A 13,735-nucleotide genomic window follows, 5' to 3' on the forward strand; every position below is an offset into this window, starting at 1 on the left:
AGCAGGGCTCCAGGGAATAAACATCTCTGGATCCTCAGGGCTCGTGCCTGAGTAGCCCCTTGGCCACCACAGGCTCGCCATCCCCTTAATCGAGGGTGGGCCAGATTCAGTGCCCAGATACTCACTGCTGCTGCCTGACAGGGCTGGAGGGGAACAGGAGTCCTGGGAGGGGGAACAGCATTTGACTAAAAAAATGCTGTTTGTGTTCCCCAGTCAGGGCACCTTTGAGTCCCAAGCACTGTCTTCCCTTTTCCCTTAGGCCAGGAAGGGGAGGCAGCTGATTCTCTCTTGGCTGTTTGGTCTCACTCGTTCCTTTCCTCCCGCTGTCCCCGGGTGTGTTTGGAGGAAGGGCTGGGATGGAGGATGTGTCCTGGGGGCTGGAGCCGGTGCCAGGATCTGTCACTGCCACAGCTCCCGGGCACAGCTGGTGATGCAACCAGAGCTGCACCCCTGTCCAAGGTAAGGGCAGCGGCACTGGAGCAGCAGGAGCTCCGAGCTGCAACACCCCTCTCAGGCCTCGAGTGAGAAAAGGCAGCCGGGAGCGGTGCTCTCCTGCATTCCCCCCGATCCCGGCCCGGTCCGGCCGCTCTCCCCATCCCCGATCCCGGCCCGGCCCCGCCGCCGCTCCGGCCGTTCCGCGGCTCCGGGGGCTGACGGCCGGGGCTCGGGCCGGGGCTCGGGCCGGGGCTCGGGCCGGGGCTCGGGCCGGGGCTCGGGCCGGGGCTCGGGCCGGGGCTCGGGCCGGGGCTCGGGCCGGGGCTCGGGCCGGGGCTCGGGCCGGGGCTCGGGCCGGGGCTCGGGCCGGGGCTCGGGCCGGGGCTCGGGCCGGGGCTCGGGCCGGGGCTCCGCTGATTGGCCGCTGCCGGGGGCGGGGCTGGCGCGGCGCTCGCTGATTGGCGGTCGCGCCGGAAAGGCGGGCCCGGCGGGGAGGAGGCCGGGGCGCCATGGTGAGTGCGGGCCCGGCCCGGAGCGGGATGCCATGGCGGGCGGGGGGGGGATGTCCCTGCTCGGCACGGTAGCACGGGGAGCTTGGGCTGAATCGCGGCCCGGAGCCCTCGCGAGGCTCTCTGGCTGCCGCCGCTGCGGAGAGACGGGGCCCTACCGCCTCCCGGGGCCGGCCGGGTGGGTCCGTGGGATGTGTGTGTGAGCTGGCTGAGGGAGCTTCCTGCGGCAGGGCCCGGCTCCCTCCATGGACTGTCCCGCCGCAGTGTCTCACCCGCGCGGTGCCCCTGCCCCCGCTTTTCGCGGTGTGCTGGCCCCGCAGCACCCAGCAGCAGGTGCCGTGAGCCGCTCCTGCCCGGCGCTGCCCTGGGGTCCCGCTCTCACCGCCTCTCCCTTTGCAGGCCACAGCGACGGACCAGCTCGTTGGCTTTGGCTTGGTCACCTTCAGCCTCGTCCTCTTTGTTTACTACACCCTCTGGATCATCGTACTGGTACGGGGTTCCCCTAGCCAATATAATCCCGATCAGGTGTTTTCCTGGCCTTTCCTCAGGTGATGATGTGTCTGTGTGCCCGAAGGACTCTTGTCCCTAGGGTTAAAAATTTCAAGGCTGATCTTCCTCTGTGTACTGACACAGTCGTTGTCCCGTCTGGGTGTTCCTGGCCTTGCCTGGGCAAGACTAAACATAGATCGTGATGCCCACCTGCTGTTCCAAGATAGGCTGACCCAACTAGGGCTGGATGAGCCATTGGGAAGAGCTGAAATCTGGCCCTGGTGGAGGTATAGTCATCAATATCCACGTTTGCATCCCCCAGGTTCCTGGTTCCGGTGGGAGATGACAGAGGGAAACACAGAAAGAAACAAATCTTAGCAAATCTGGAGCCTGGTAGGAGGGCAAGAGTTTAGGGAATGCAGGGCTCTGAAAAAGTGATGGTGAGGCTGCCCATTTCTGGGGACACAGCTGAGCTCATTCGTGATCTCCCTGCAAAGAAGCTTCTCCCCATGAGCTTTCCAGGGGTGAAAAGCCAGGTTCAGTCTTGGGCTAATGTCTGAACTCCTGCCAGCTTCCCCTCCACCTCCAAAGGTTTTGAATTCCCCTCTTGTATCTGCTCACTCTGCTGCCTGTTCCGTGTCTGTGCTCCCAGCATTCCCAGAGCTGTAGGAGAATGTGTGGGAATCCTCACACTGCTCCCTAGTGTCCAGAGCCTTCCACTGGCCTCTGCAGAGGGATCCTGCTGGGATAACCGTGGAGCAGAGCCGGTGTCAGCTGCTCCCTTCTGCAGGGCAGAGAGACAGGGATTTGCTGTATTCTGCACCAGCATCTCTGCCCACCCTGAGCCCCTGGGGCTGTGGGACCCTGTGCCAGCCCCACAACCTCCCCTCATTGTCCACTGCACACCAAACCCTTCACTGCCTGCCCGCTCTGTGGCCAGCCCAGGTGCGGATCTGGGCACTCTTTTTTTAGCTATCTCACACCAGATATTTCCATGTTTCTCCCAAAACCTCGAGACTGCAGCTTAAGGTGTTGTGCCCACCTGCTGACATCTCTCTCTGTCCCTGCAGCCCTTCATCGACAGCGACCATGGGATCCACCAGTATTTCCTGCCTCGGGAGTACGCAGTTATCATCCCTGTGGCAGCCGGGCTGCTGCTGCTGCTATTTATAGGTGGGAGTTATTTCTGTTGTTCTAATTAGAAACTTCTAAATTAGGAAGAGAGAAGAGGGTTGCTAGGGGTTTAGCTAATGTGTGACACTCGTGACACTCTCTGTGGTTACTGTTGCAGCTTAGCCTGGCACAGGGACTTGGGGCTGTGTTTGTGTGTGACTTCGGCTTTTTGAGCCTCTGGACAGCAGAATTTTCTTGCTCTCTCTGTTGAGATTCTGTTTTTCATTGCCAGGTGTTGTAGAAGTGCCTAGAATTAAAAGTTTCCTACCTGAATCTGTTCTCTCTGTCATGGCAGGTGTTTTTATAATGTTCGTCATGTGGAAGAGCGGGAAACATGCCAAGAAATCAGACTGAAGGCCCATCTGAGGAGATGAGGAGGTGCCCACGCTGCAGCATCATAGCCAGGAAAAGACTTTTCCTGCAGCTCCAGGCAGACATCTCCAAGGTGCCCGGCACTGAACTGCTCCCACATTCCCTCCTGCAGAGACTAAACCTGTAGTTTACAATTCACTGACCAAAGAGAAGCAGGATTCATCCAAGGCTCATCAAGTGAGGGACCAGAGCCCCTGCTAAGGGACTTGCTCCCCAGCTGGGGCTGCCCTGCCCACTCCTTGGGCACTCCTTCCCCTCAGCTCTGGCTCTGCCCAGTAGTTTGTTCCTTTCTGGGAATTTTATTTAAAAGTTTACCTGCAGTTTGTGGGGGTTTTTTTTTATTCAAGTCTGAGAGGAGAGAAATGAGACTTTGGGCTTGGAAAGGACAGGTTTGCCTTCTCCATTTGCTTTTGGAAGAGCTAATCACAGTGCTGGGGGCCCTTGCCTTTCTCAGGAGGGACTCCCATGAGGCTGGGTGTGCAGAGGGTGCAGGGACAGTCTGCCCTCTGCATCCCACCCAGCTGAGGGGGTGGTGAGGAGATGTCCTGGCTCACAGGGAATTGTTGGGTGTGGTTCCCATCACAGCTCTCAGTCCTGGCTGGATTCCTGCCCTGGACATGGTTCTGTGTGCCAGCCAGGCTGGGGCTGAGCAGGCAGGTGTGGAGGCAGTGTCCTTCCCCCATGGGGTTTCCTCTCCTGGCAGCAGCTGCTGCCCTGGCAGCTCCCCTACACCATGGTGAGCAGGATCACCCTCAATAAAGGTCTGTAAAGTCTCACTCCCTGTCCTCTGCCCATGCCAAGGGGTGCCACAATGCCAGGGTGGGTTCAATTGCATGGCCCTGGCAGTGCATGGCATCCTGCTGGAAAGGTCCTGCTGAAGTCAAGCAGGAAAGTACCAGAGAGAACTTGGCCCAACTTCATGCTGGCTCTGCCTTGCTTTGGGCTGCTGTACCCTGCCTGGGGAGGGCAGGTTTGGGGCACTCTAACCCTTCTTGAATGTACTGTTAACTTCCTGCCAGCAGCATGTCCCACGGTCTCCCATCCCACCTAGGGGTGAGGCTGGTGGCTTGGGACACCCTGAGGCCCACAGCTGAGCCTGCTGTAGGAGCCAGCAGAGGGTCCAGAAGGAAGGCTCTGGCTGGAAGTTTGTTTCCAGTTCTTGCAGAGGCTGCCAGGCCCTGTGTCACAGTCTGCACAACCTGATGGGGGTCGTGATGGTTCGTTTGACCACAGGGTGCAAAAGACAACAGCAAGAGACCAAGGTTTTGATCAGCAACAAGCAGCAAAGCAGTTTATTGAGGGCCAACGATTCAGTTTTGGGGTAGTGGTAAGAGGGAGAGAGAGATAAAGGTGACGAAGTAGAGAGAGAGCGAAAATGAGGGGAATAGCTACCAACAGATGGGACGTCCTCGGACCATCTATCGATGTCTTCCATCCGTGGGGAGAAAGAAGTCTCAAAGGTCTTTTCAGAACGTAGTACTTTTATAGTCTGTTTCAAGGTGAGTGGGGAGATTTATTGTGTGTGAGGCCTATCGCTCGGGTGCAGAGAGTACAGTTCCTTCAGCCTGCACCTGCCTGAACACAGTGCAGCGTGACAGTGCAGCACACACCCGAACACAGTCCATTGGCAAACATCCACCTGGGCCCAGCCCAGCTGCTCCTGCCCAGAGTGGGTGGTGGGTGTCTCAGGGTCTCAGTCTCTGACAATCATTGTGAGGCAGATCAGGGAATCTTCGGACCAACCCTTACACCATGCTGAGCTGTCAAACCCCTTACTGCCCTTCCCTGTCCCTCACCTGCTGGCCGGGGCTCAGCCCGCCCCACAACGGTTTTTTTGGGCTGGGTTAGAAGGAAGCAAAGAGTGGTGACTGAGCTCCAGGCATGACCTCCCCATCTGGTTTTGCATTCTGTACAGGATCCCAGGGGTGTTCCTGTCACTTCCCCTCCCTCTGGTTCCGGGTCTGTTCAGGAAAATGTCAGCAATACCATAAAGATACCATCTCATCACCAATAAGAGAAATAAAAATCCAGTGCCCCACCCTGGGCCAACAGGCAGGTTGCCCAGGGGACACTTCCTGGGCGCTCTGTGGCATAATCCTGGCAGGAGGGGTTGCAGGTGAAGGGCAGCCCGCTGGGGCCATTCGATGGGGTCTGAGGTACCGAGGGTCTCACCTGACCTGGTCGCACTCCTGAGCCATTCCGGACCCTTGTGGTGTCCCTGGGATCATCGGGAGCTGGTGGTGTACGGAGGTGAGAGAGCACAGGGAAAAGGGGAGCTGCAGGATCCTCCGAGCGGGAGGGGAGCCTGAGAGGGGAGAACAAGAGCGGGAAACAGCCGTGGGGTCGCTACCGAGGCACACGGTAGGGAGAGAGGCGGGGATCGGTATCGGGACACGCGGGGTGGGTGCCGGGCTCGGCCCCACGGGCACGGGGGGGGCGCGTCCCCGGAGGAGCGGGGTCGGGGCGGGGCGGGGCGGTCGGGGGCGGCACCGGGACCGCCCCCGGCAGTGGCCGCTCGGTTTCGCTCTGCCGCGGCCCTCCGGCCCCACTCCGGGCGGGATGCAGGACCCCCCGGTGGCGGCGCTGGGGGCTCCCGGCTCGGTGAGTGGGGCCGGTACCGGGAACCGGGGGCACCGCGCCGGGGAAACCGCCCCGGCCCCGACCTCTGCCCGGCGGGGCGGCACCCGCGGAGGAACGGGGGGATCCGGACACTGAGGAGGGAATTGGACACGTGGGGGGACCCGGGGGTCGTGGGAATGAGGGTGCGTGGGGGGATCCCGGTAATGGCCTCGGCACGAGGCGTGGGGGGCAACCCCGGGCTTTGGGGGACCGGGGGGATCCCGCTGGGTGATCTCACCCCGGGCTGCCGCCGCTGAGCCCGCTCCGCTTGCAGGGTGCGAGCCCCCACCCTCCCGGTGATTCGGCAGCCCCCCGAGGATGAAGACGCTGGTGAGTACCCGCTGGGGCAGGGGCGAAGGGCCGGTGGGACCCCGCCACCATCGGGGAGCCGCTCGCCCTAAAACTGGTGCTGGAGGGGCTGAGCCGGGCTGCGGCCGGTGCTCGCCGGCGGCACAGAGCCCGCAGGGCGGGCGGGCATCGCCGCTGCAGGAAGTGAGCCGGGCCCGGCACCTCAGCATCCTCCGAGGGGCAGCTCCCCCATGGCCACGGGGCCACCGGCATCCGGCACGGGCCCGGGGCACGTGGGCAGGCCCGGAGAACTCTCCCCGCTCTGCTTCTAGGTCGGGCTCTTCCTAACGCTGGTGTGCGCGGTGGTGGCGGCGGTGCTGCTCATCCCGCTGTGCTACCGCGGCAGTGTGCAGCTCTGCTGCCCGGCCCCGGGGCTGCGGGACAGCCCCACCGCATCCAACGGCCGCAGCTTCCAGGGATACAGCCGCGTTCCCGACGGAAAGGTGTGTAGAGATGGGACAGCGCCGGGGCTGGCGGGGCATCTCGGCCCACCTGTGCCTCAGTTTCCCTGTCCTTTGGGAAGGGCAGGCAGGGGCTGTGGTGTGTCCAGCTGCTGTGGGAGGCAAGGAGGAGCTGACGGTGCATCTTCCCACAGCCGCTGGAGCGAGCACTGTGCCACCACTGCGCCATCGTCTCCAGCTCGGGGCAGATGCTGGGCTCACAGCTGGGACAGGCCATCGACGGGCACGAGTGTGTCCTGCGCATGAACCACGCCCCCACCACCGGCTACGAGCAGGACGTGGGGACACGCTGCACCATCCGGGTGGTCTCACACACCAGCGTTCCGCTGCTGCTGGGGAACCAGCCCTACTTCTTCCAGCAGTTCCAAGATACCCTCTACATCATCTGGGGGCCAGGAAAGAAGATGAATAGGGAGAAGAAGATGGGCTCAACCTACCAGGCACTGCTCAAGTTGATAGAAAAGTACCCCCAGGTGCAGATCTACACCCTGACTGAGGAGAAGATGACATACTGTGATGATGTCTTCCAGAATGAGACAGGGAAGAACAGGTACTGCTGGCTCCTGAGGAGCCCCATCAGGCCCCCCTGATGTACCACCTGTCCCCCCATCAAGCACCCATAATGTGGGTGGGCCAGCAGCACAGTGCCACCCACTCCAGTGTGACCACGATGCTTTGCAGGTTGAAGTCTGGCTCCTTCCTGAGCACGGGCTGGTTCACCATGATCCTGGCCATGGAGCTATGCGAGCAGATCAGTGTGTTTGGCATGGTCAGCGACAGCTACTGCAGGTGTGGGGGGGTGACAGGGGTGGGTGTGGGGTGTTCCAGTGTCCCCCCAAGTCCCACACTCACCCTGTCCTCTCCTGCCAGGGAAAAGAACCACTCCAGCGTGCCGTACCACTACTTCGAGAAGGGCCGGCTAGACGAGTGCAAGATGTACCTGGTGCATGAGCAAGCTCACCGTGCCGGACACCGCTTCATCACCGAGAAAGCCATCTTCTCCCGCTGGGCCAAGAGGAGGAACATTGTCTTCAACCACCCCTCCTGGGCAGGCAGGTAGGGTGCCAGCCATGGGTGAGGCAGCAGGAACCTCAGCAGCAGGGCAGCTCTCATCCTGCAGCAACATGTCTCAGCTCTGCCAGTGCCATGGTTGGACCCCTTTTGCCAAGCCCTGGAGCAGGGAGTCTCCATCTCTGCAGCAGCAGTGCCTCTTTCCCCTGGTGGATGGGCTGGGAACCCTCTGTTGGTACATGGGGGGCATGAGCTGGACCCATGCAGTCCCATCAGCTTCAAACCTCCACTTGGATGGACACAGGGAGACCTGGTTTTCTTTTCTCTCTACTAGGAGGAATATTTAATGCAGGATTAGACATGCTGCAGGACTCTGCCAGGACATGGGGCAGAAATGCTCAGCCCTGCCAGGGCCACATATTGGTGCCTCTCACAGGAACGAAGCTCTACTGTGCACCTTGCCCCACTTGTGCCCTCTGGACAGTGCTGAATGTGGGGTGCAGGCAGCTGAATCCAGGTTCTGCCTTCTGCTGCTTGTTGCCTGCATCCCCTCATCTGGGAAGCCCTGGAGCCACATGTGCCCTAGGGGCTTCGAGTTGCCTTGTCACAAGTGTCCTTGGATTCAGACCAAAGCAAACATGGCCATTAAAACTGTTTTTAATTCAGTGGTGCCCCTTGCTGTGCCCCTTGTGGCTGCAGGACAGGACAGGGAGTGCAGGCGGGAGGACTCAGCAGCTCATCACAGTCTGCCAGGCTATAAATAAGAGGGGGAGGTGACAAGCTGAGCCTAAACATGGAAGAGGGTGCTGAAAGCAGTTGAGGTTGTTTGGGAACCAGCAGCTGCATCTATGCAGGATGGGTGCTGGGTCTGGGGTGATCCTCAGTCCCACAGGGTGATGCTGAGCTGTCACAAGGCACTGGCAGTTCCTGTGTCCCTGGAGAGTTGGGACATGCCACAGGAATTTGTGTGAGCCCACAGCAGCCCTTTGAACATGTGAGCAGATGCCACATGTTTGGGTGAGTCCGGTGGTGTCTGGAGGGCCAGGGGCGAGAGGAGGGGCAGAGATGCTGGGGTGCAGTGAAGAGCGAGTGATCCAGGAACTAGGGGTGCTGCAAGGGCTGATTCCTGCAGGGCAGCACAGCCGAGGAGCCCATGGAGCTCTTTGCCTGCTGCCTCAGCTGCCACAACCCTACGCTGGGCAAGGCATCACTGGCACAGCAGAGCCCCGAACAGTCATCAGGGACGCAGGTCCCTGCCAGCAGTGGAGCCCCCTCCCTGTGCCACGAAACCCCCAGAGCGGGGCCCTGGGCTGCCCGGCCAGCAGTGCGGGGGAGACCTTGGCATCCCAGCAATGCGCTGAGCCAGGCACGGCTGCTCCTGGCACAGCCAGGCAGCGCTGCCCCATCCTCGGGGACCGGGGGATCAGTCCCGGCCTTTCCAGCGGTTCCCCCATCCCTGGCGGGCGGCATTAGGATCCAGCGGCTCCCCCATCCTGGGAGGGCGGCACTAGGATCCAGCGGCTCCCCCATCCCTGGCGGGCGGCATTAGGATCCAGCGGATTCCCCATCCCTGGAGGGCGGCACTAGGATCCAGCGGCTCCCCCATCCTGGGAGGGCGGCACTAGGATCCAGCGGTTCCCTCGATCCCGGGAGGGCGGCACTAGGATCCAGCGGCTCCCCCATCCCTGGAGGATCCAGCGGCTCCCCCTGCCCGGGAGGGCGGCACTAGGACCCGGCCTGGGCGCGGTCGGTGTCGGCGGCGGTCCGTAACGCCAGCGGTATCGACAGCGGCAGCGATACCGATACCGGCAGCGGTATCGGGCGCACCGGGGGCGCAGCGCTCGGTGGAGCCCGCCCGTCCCCGCCGGGCCCGTTCAGCCGCTGCAGGGGCGGAACGCGCCGTGGCCGGGCGGGGGAGCGGCCCCTGCCCCCGGGACCGGCGCACGGGGGATGGAGGGGTAGGAAGGGGTAGGAAGGGTCCGGCTCTCCCCGGGGGCGGGGGAGGACTCGCACGTAGGAGTGAAGGGAGGTTCGCAGCCGGGGCCGGGCGGGTTTTCCCTTCCCGGAGGGAGGGAGGGAGGGTTCGCATCCGGGGCTGGGGGACCCCGGTGGAGAAGGGGCCGGGTCTGAGGCGGGCTTTTCCCGCAGCGCGGCGATGTGAGCCCGGTGCCGGCCATGGCCCAGCCCGCTGCCGGGGCCAGGCAGCCCCCGCCGCCCGCGGGGCGCAGGAGGTGACGGAGTGCCCATGACAGCCCCCACCAGGTAAGGCCGCGGGGTCCCGGCACCCCTCCGTGGGGTCCCACACGGCCCGAGAGCTGTGGAGGGGGTCCGGGAGTGGGGGTCCCACAGCGTCCCCAGCCTTTGCACGACGAAGCCCCCCAGCATCACCGCTCCCGGCCGTGGCCTGGGCTCCCCGGGTAGGCTGGTACATTCTGGCACCACCACCAGCCCTGAGAGCGTTTTGAGCTGTCAGCTCCCCCCAGGGGTTGATCTCAGGCTGTTGCATAATTTTCCGTGTGACAATTAGTAAAGAGGCTTCAGTGGTTTTTAATTTCCTCTTGCTTGGAGTGCTGCAGGAATAGGTTAGGAGCTGGGACTCACTAACCAGGGCTCCCAAAACTAAACTGGGTCAGTCTGCCTTTGAGTGGAAGTTAGAGTGGGTCCTGGGATTGGAGAGGTCCCTGCAGGTCTGCTGGATGGAATCCCATGCATGCACTGAGATGGGCAGGTCTCCCTTCCATTCCCTCCCGATCTAAGACTCCTCTGGTGGTGGTTTTAATGGAATTTCACTGCACGAGCAGCAGGTTGACCCTCCCTAACCCTGCGGTTTCAGTGGTTTCATCCCCACGAGGGGAGGATAATCCTCCCTGGATCCAGCTTAACGTGGGGATCCCCCAGGCACAAATTGCGGCTGGGTTTGGTTCTTCCACTCCACGAAGTCTGCCCAGCCTGTGTCCACAGCACTTCTTTTCCCCTCATAAATTCCGGGGGATTGTTCTCCTCTTCAAAGGGGGACCTGGAGACTCGTCCCGTGTACACCTGATCCTGTACCCCCTCCAGCCCAGCAGGACGGTGGGCAGGCTGGGGTGACCACATGCCTTGCAGGTGCTCGCGGGACGCCGGCGGTCACTGCGTGCTGAGGCCGGCACAGAGACATGAGTGGCAACACGGTGAGTGCCAGAGAATCACCTCGGGATCCTCCTGGGGACAGCAGGCATCCTGCTGGAGGTGCCGTGGGAGCGGGGTGGATGCTCCACAGTGGGGTGGGGGCAGCGGCTGATGCTCTCCCCCCGCCCGCAGAGCCAGCGCGCCGCCGCCCTGGGGGTCCTCTTTGCCCTGATCATGTTGCTGATCATCTACAGCTCTGGCAACGGGAGCGAGGTCTTCCCCTACAGCCGCCTGCGGGGCAGAGCCCGCCGGCCCCCCGACCTCAAGAAGTGGGGGGTGAAAAGCGGGTACCTGCCTGTCTGTGGGAACAAGGTACGAGCTGGGCAGCAGGGCTGGGCTTTGGCGGTGACACAGGGTCTGTCCCTCTGCTGACACCCAGCCAAACTGTCCCCTCCCGAGGACAGTGGCTCTGCAGGGAACGGTACCCTGTCCACGGTGACACCACAAGTCACCTGCTGATGGCATTTGTCCTCACCAGACCCTGACTGCCCGCTGCCATCAGTGCGTCATTGTCACCAGCTCCAGCCACCTCCTGGGCACCCACCTGGGCACGGTCATCGACGGGGCTGAGTGCACCATCCGCATGAACGATGCTCCCACCACGGGCTACGATGCTGATGTGGGCAACAAGACCAGCTTCCGCGTGGTGGCCCACTCCAGCCTCTACCGTGTCCTCAAGCGGCCCCAGGAGTTTGTCAACAAGACTCCAGAGACCATCTTCATCTTCTGGGGGCCGCCCACCAAGATGCAGAAGAGCCTCCTGAAGATCATCCAGCGCGTCTGCGCCTCGTTCCCCAACATGACCGCCTACGTTGTCTCCCCCGGCCGCATGAAGCAGTTTGATGACCTGTTTCGGGGAGAGACAGGCAAGGACAGGTACCTCAGAGCCACCTCTTGTGCTGTGCCCCCCTTTCTCCAGGTTCCCAAGACAAAGCTGACTCCTGGAGATGCTTCATGGGCTGCAGCATTGGAGCTGAGGGTCCCTGAGACACACTGGGGACACTGAGGGGGTCCATTATTCGCATCACTTCACCCCTGTCATCCTTCCTGTTGTTTTCCCTCCCCAGGGAGAAGTCTCGCTCGTGGCTCAGCACAGGCTGGTTCACCATGGTGATTGCTGTGGAGCTGTGTGATGCCATCCACGTCTATGGCATGGTGCCACCCAGCTACTGCGGGTAAGGAGAGCCCCAGACCCCCACCCCAGCGCCCTGACCCCACCCCAGGGCTCACCCAATGTGCCTTTCCCCACTGCAGCCACCACCCCCCACCCCGCCGCCTGCCCTACCACTACTACGAGCCCAAGGGCCCCGACGAGTGCACAACCTACATCCACAACGAGCGGAGCCGCAGGGGCAACCACCACCGCTTCATCACCGAGAAGAGGGTCTTTGCCAGCTGGGCCAGCCTCTACAACATCACCTTCTCCCACCCCACCTGGACCTAGGGGCTGCCCCACGCCTGCCAGGCACGCCCCTGGTGCTGGCATGGATGGGGATTCCCCTGCATCCCCCTGGGAGTGGTGGGAGCCAGGCATCAGGGTGCCACCACGCATCCTGCCTCCCACAGGACCACTGCTGTTGTGCGTGGTGGCTCCTTGCACCTGGGATGTGTTGGGTTTTGAGCTGGTTTTTGGGGGCCAGGTGGTGAATGTAAGGTTTAAGGTGTGCCCCCTCCATGTGCAGGATACTCGGGCATGATATGCTGCCCCATCCTGGTCCGTACACATTGCAGCCCCTGTGAGCCTCTAAGGGGGTTCCAGGTCCCCTAGGCTCAGTTTTGGTTTGCACCACTTCTGGGGTCATCACAGAGACTGTTTCCCCCAACCCTCTGGGTAGGGAGACTCTCTCTTGGAGCTCAGCCCCTCTCTGCCATCCCCAGCACCCTCATCCCAGTCCTCAGCCATCCTTCCCACAGCAGAACCCCACAGTTTTTAGTGGGATCCCACGGGGGTGACATTGCCACTCTCCCTGTCCCAGTACCCCAAAAACACCAGCCCCTCCCAGCACCACTGTGCCCCACTATTCCAAAACCTTTTCTAACTGAAAGATGGGATTTTTGGGAGATTTTTGGGGGATTTGGCTTAGGTTTGCTGCTTTTTCTCCCCACTTCTAATCCTGGGGTTTGTACTTGAGTTTCCTGGATGAAGGAGTGAGCAGGGGCTGCTTATTAGTCGTAGCAAAGAGCCAGCAGCTGCTTATAAAATATTTAGAAGTGGGCAGGTAGAGGGGGTAGTGGCACCCTGTGGCTGGGAGAAGGCTTTGTTATTAATTTCTCAGCAGCAGAGAAGTAAATGTGGGGAAAGCACCTAAACAAGGCATGTTTGGGTGCTGAGCCTTGGCAGGAATGCATTCCTCAGTTTCCCTCTGGCTGTGGCTGGGGTTTTGAGGGGTTCAGTGCTGGGGGAAGCAGTGGGGCACCCATGTTTTGTAATTGTTTGTACAGGAATAAATATTGCTGCACTCTGTTACCTGAGCCCTGGCTCTGGACGGGTTTTTGGGGATAATGGCAGTGACCCCCAGCCCACAGCAGTGCTGTCCCTGGGCACTCAGGAAGGTGTGGCAAGGTGACCAGCATGTCCAGGTGGGATCCATGTCCAGTTCCTGGCTGACTCCAGCTCTGAGCCACCTCCTCAGTGGCAGGTGGCATCTGAGACCTCCCCAGCTTGTGTCACCCCCAGCCAGGTGCCCTGGGGTCACAGGGTCTCTGCAGAGGAGGAGGAAGGGCAGGTAAGTGCAAGTACTTGGAGATGACAGTTGATCAAAGTCTGGTGCCACAGAAGGACTTTGCCATGAGATGGGCACAGAAGGGAGCAGCACGATGGCACTGCTCTGGTCTGGCACATCCTGGTAACACATCCAGACAAGCTGTGGAGGGGCAACTGCTCCTACACATATCACTGGTGAAACAGATCACCCCAACTTATGGGATAGACAGCATCTGCAACCACTGAAGCCTCTCTTCTCCCTGCCAAATATGCCAGAGACTTTTATGTAAATTAAACCATCGTGAGAGGAATTTGAGATAAGATAAAGGTGGTGCTATTGTCCGAGCGGTATCTCAGATTAGGGTTGGTAAACGAAGAATAAATCATTGATAATGGACACAGAATCCACAAGGAAAACCAACCTCGTAACTGGTGGATGGAATCAG

General features: G+C 61.1%; 3 protein-coding genes across 4 annotated transcripts; all 3 read left to right on the forward strand.

Annotated features, from left to right (window-relative positions):
• The first annotated feature begins 893 nt into the window (after positions 1–893).
• On the forward strand, positions 894–3,754 carry DPM2 (dolichyl-phosphate mannosyltransferase subunit 2, regulatory). Its single transcript, XM_033077914.1, has 4 exons — positions 894–947; positions 1,344–1,433; positions 2,504–2,606; positions 2,902–3,754. Exons 1-4 carry the CDS (start codon positions 945–947, stop codon positions 2,958–2,960), a joined length of 255 nt encoding a protein of 84 aa, XP_032933805.1. The 5' UTR covers positions 894–944; the 3' UTR covers positions 2,961–3,754.
• A 1,731-nt stretch (positions 3,755–5,485) lies between these two features.
• On the forward strand, positions 5,486–9,601 carry ST6GALNAC4 (ST6 N-acetylgalactosaminide alpha-2,6-sialyltransferase 4). Of its 2 annotated transcripts, none has more exons than XM_033077546.1 (7): positions 5,486–5,579; positions 5,872–5,927; positions 6,218–6,388; positions 6,541–6,956; positions 7,088–7,195; positions 7,277–7,462; positions 9,566–9,601. In XM_033077546.1, the coding sequence occupies exons 2-7, from the start codon at positions 5,916–5,918 to the stop codon at positions 9,576–9,578; spliced, it is 906 nt and encodes a 301-aa protein (XP_032933437.1). In that variant the 5' UTR covers positions 5,486–5,579; positions 5,872–5,915; the 3' UTR covers positions 9,579–9,601. The 2 variants fall into 2 exon arrangements, with proteins under 2 accessions (XP_032933437.1, XP_032933438.1); XM_033077547.1 differs by lacking the exon at positions 9,566–9,601 and adding an exon at positions 7,752–8,082.
• Positions 9,593–13,057, forward strand: ST6GALNAC6 (ST6 N-acetylgalactosaminide alpha-2,6-sialyltransferase 6). The gene is made up of 6 exons (XM_033077548.2): positions 9,593–9,679; positions 10,523–10,587; positions 10,718–10,897; positions 11,064–11,461; positions 11,653–11,760; positions 11,840–13,057. Exons 2-6 carry the CDS (start codon positions 10,573–10,575, stop codon positions 12,027–12,029), a joined length of 891 nt encoding a protein of 296 aa, XP_032933439.1. The 5' UTR covers positions 9,593–9,679; positions 10,523–10,572; the 3' UTR covers positions 12,030–13,057.
• Positions 13,058–13,735: the final 678 nt, after the last annotated feature.

This window comes from Catharus ustulatus, chromosome 21, assembly GCF_009819885.2.
Source record: "Catharus ustulatus isolate bCatUst1 chromosome 21, bCatUst1.pri.v2, whole genome shotgun sequence".
In the NCBI taxonomy this organism is placed as follows: Eukaryota; Metazoa; Chordata; class Aves; order Passeriformes; family Turdidae; genus Catharus; species Catharus ustulatus.

Bases quoted from the DNA above. Each gene is read 5' to 3' on its own strand.
- DPM2 (XM_033077914.1), top strand. The intron at 1,434-2,503 runs GTACGGGGTTCC...CTGTCCCTGCAG, and splicing joins CCCTCTGGATCATCGTACTG to CCCTTCATCGACAGCGACCA. The intron at 2,607-2,901 runs GTGGGAGTTATT...CTGTCATGGCAG, and splicing joins GCTGCTGCTGCTATTTATAG to GTGTTTTTATAATGTTCGTC.
- ST6GALNAC4 (XM_033077546.1), top strand. The intron at 6,957-7,087 runs GTACTGCTGGCT...GATGCTTTGCAG, and splicing joins AATGAGACAGGGAAGAACAG to GTTGAAGTCTGGCTCCTTCC. The intron at 7,196-7,276 runs GTGTGGGGGGGT...CTCTCCTGCCAG, and splicing joins GTCAGCGACAGCTACTGCAG to GGAAAAGAACCACTCCAGCG.
- ST6GALNAC6 (XM_033077548.2), top strand. The intron at 10,898-11,063 runs GTACGAGCTGGG...TGTCCTCACCAG, and splicing joins TGCCTGTCTGTGGGAACAAG to ACCCTGACTGCCCGCTGCCA. The intron at 11,462-11,652 runs GTACCTCAGAGC...TTCCCTCCCCAG, and splicing joins GGAGAGACAGGCAAGGACAG to GGAGAAGTCTCGCTCGTGGC.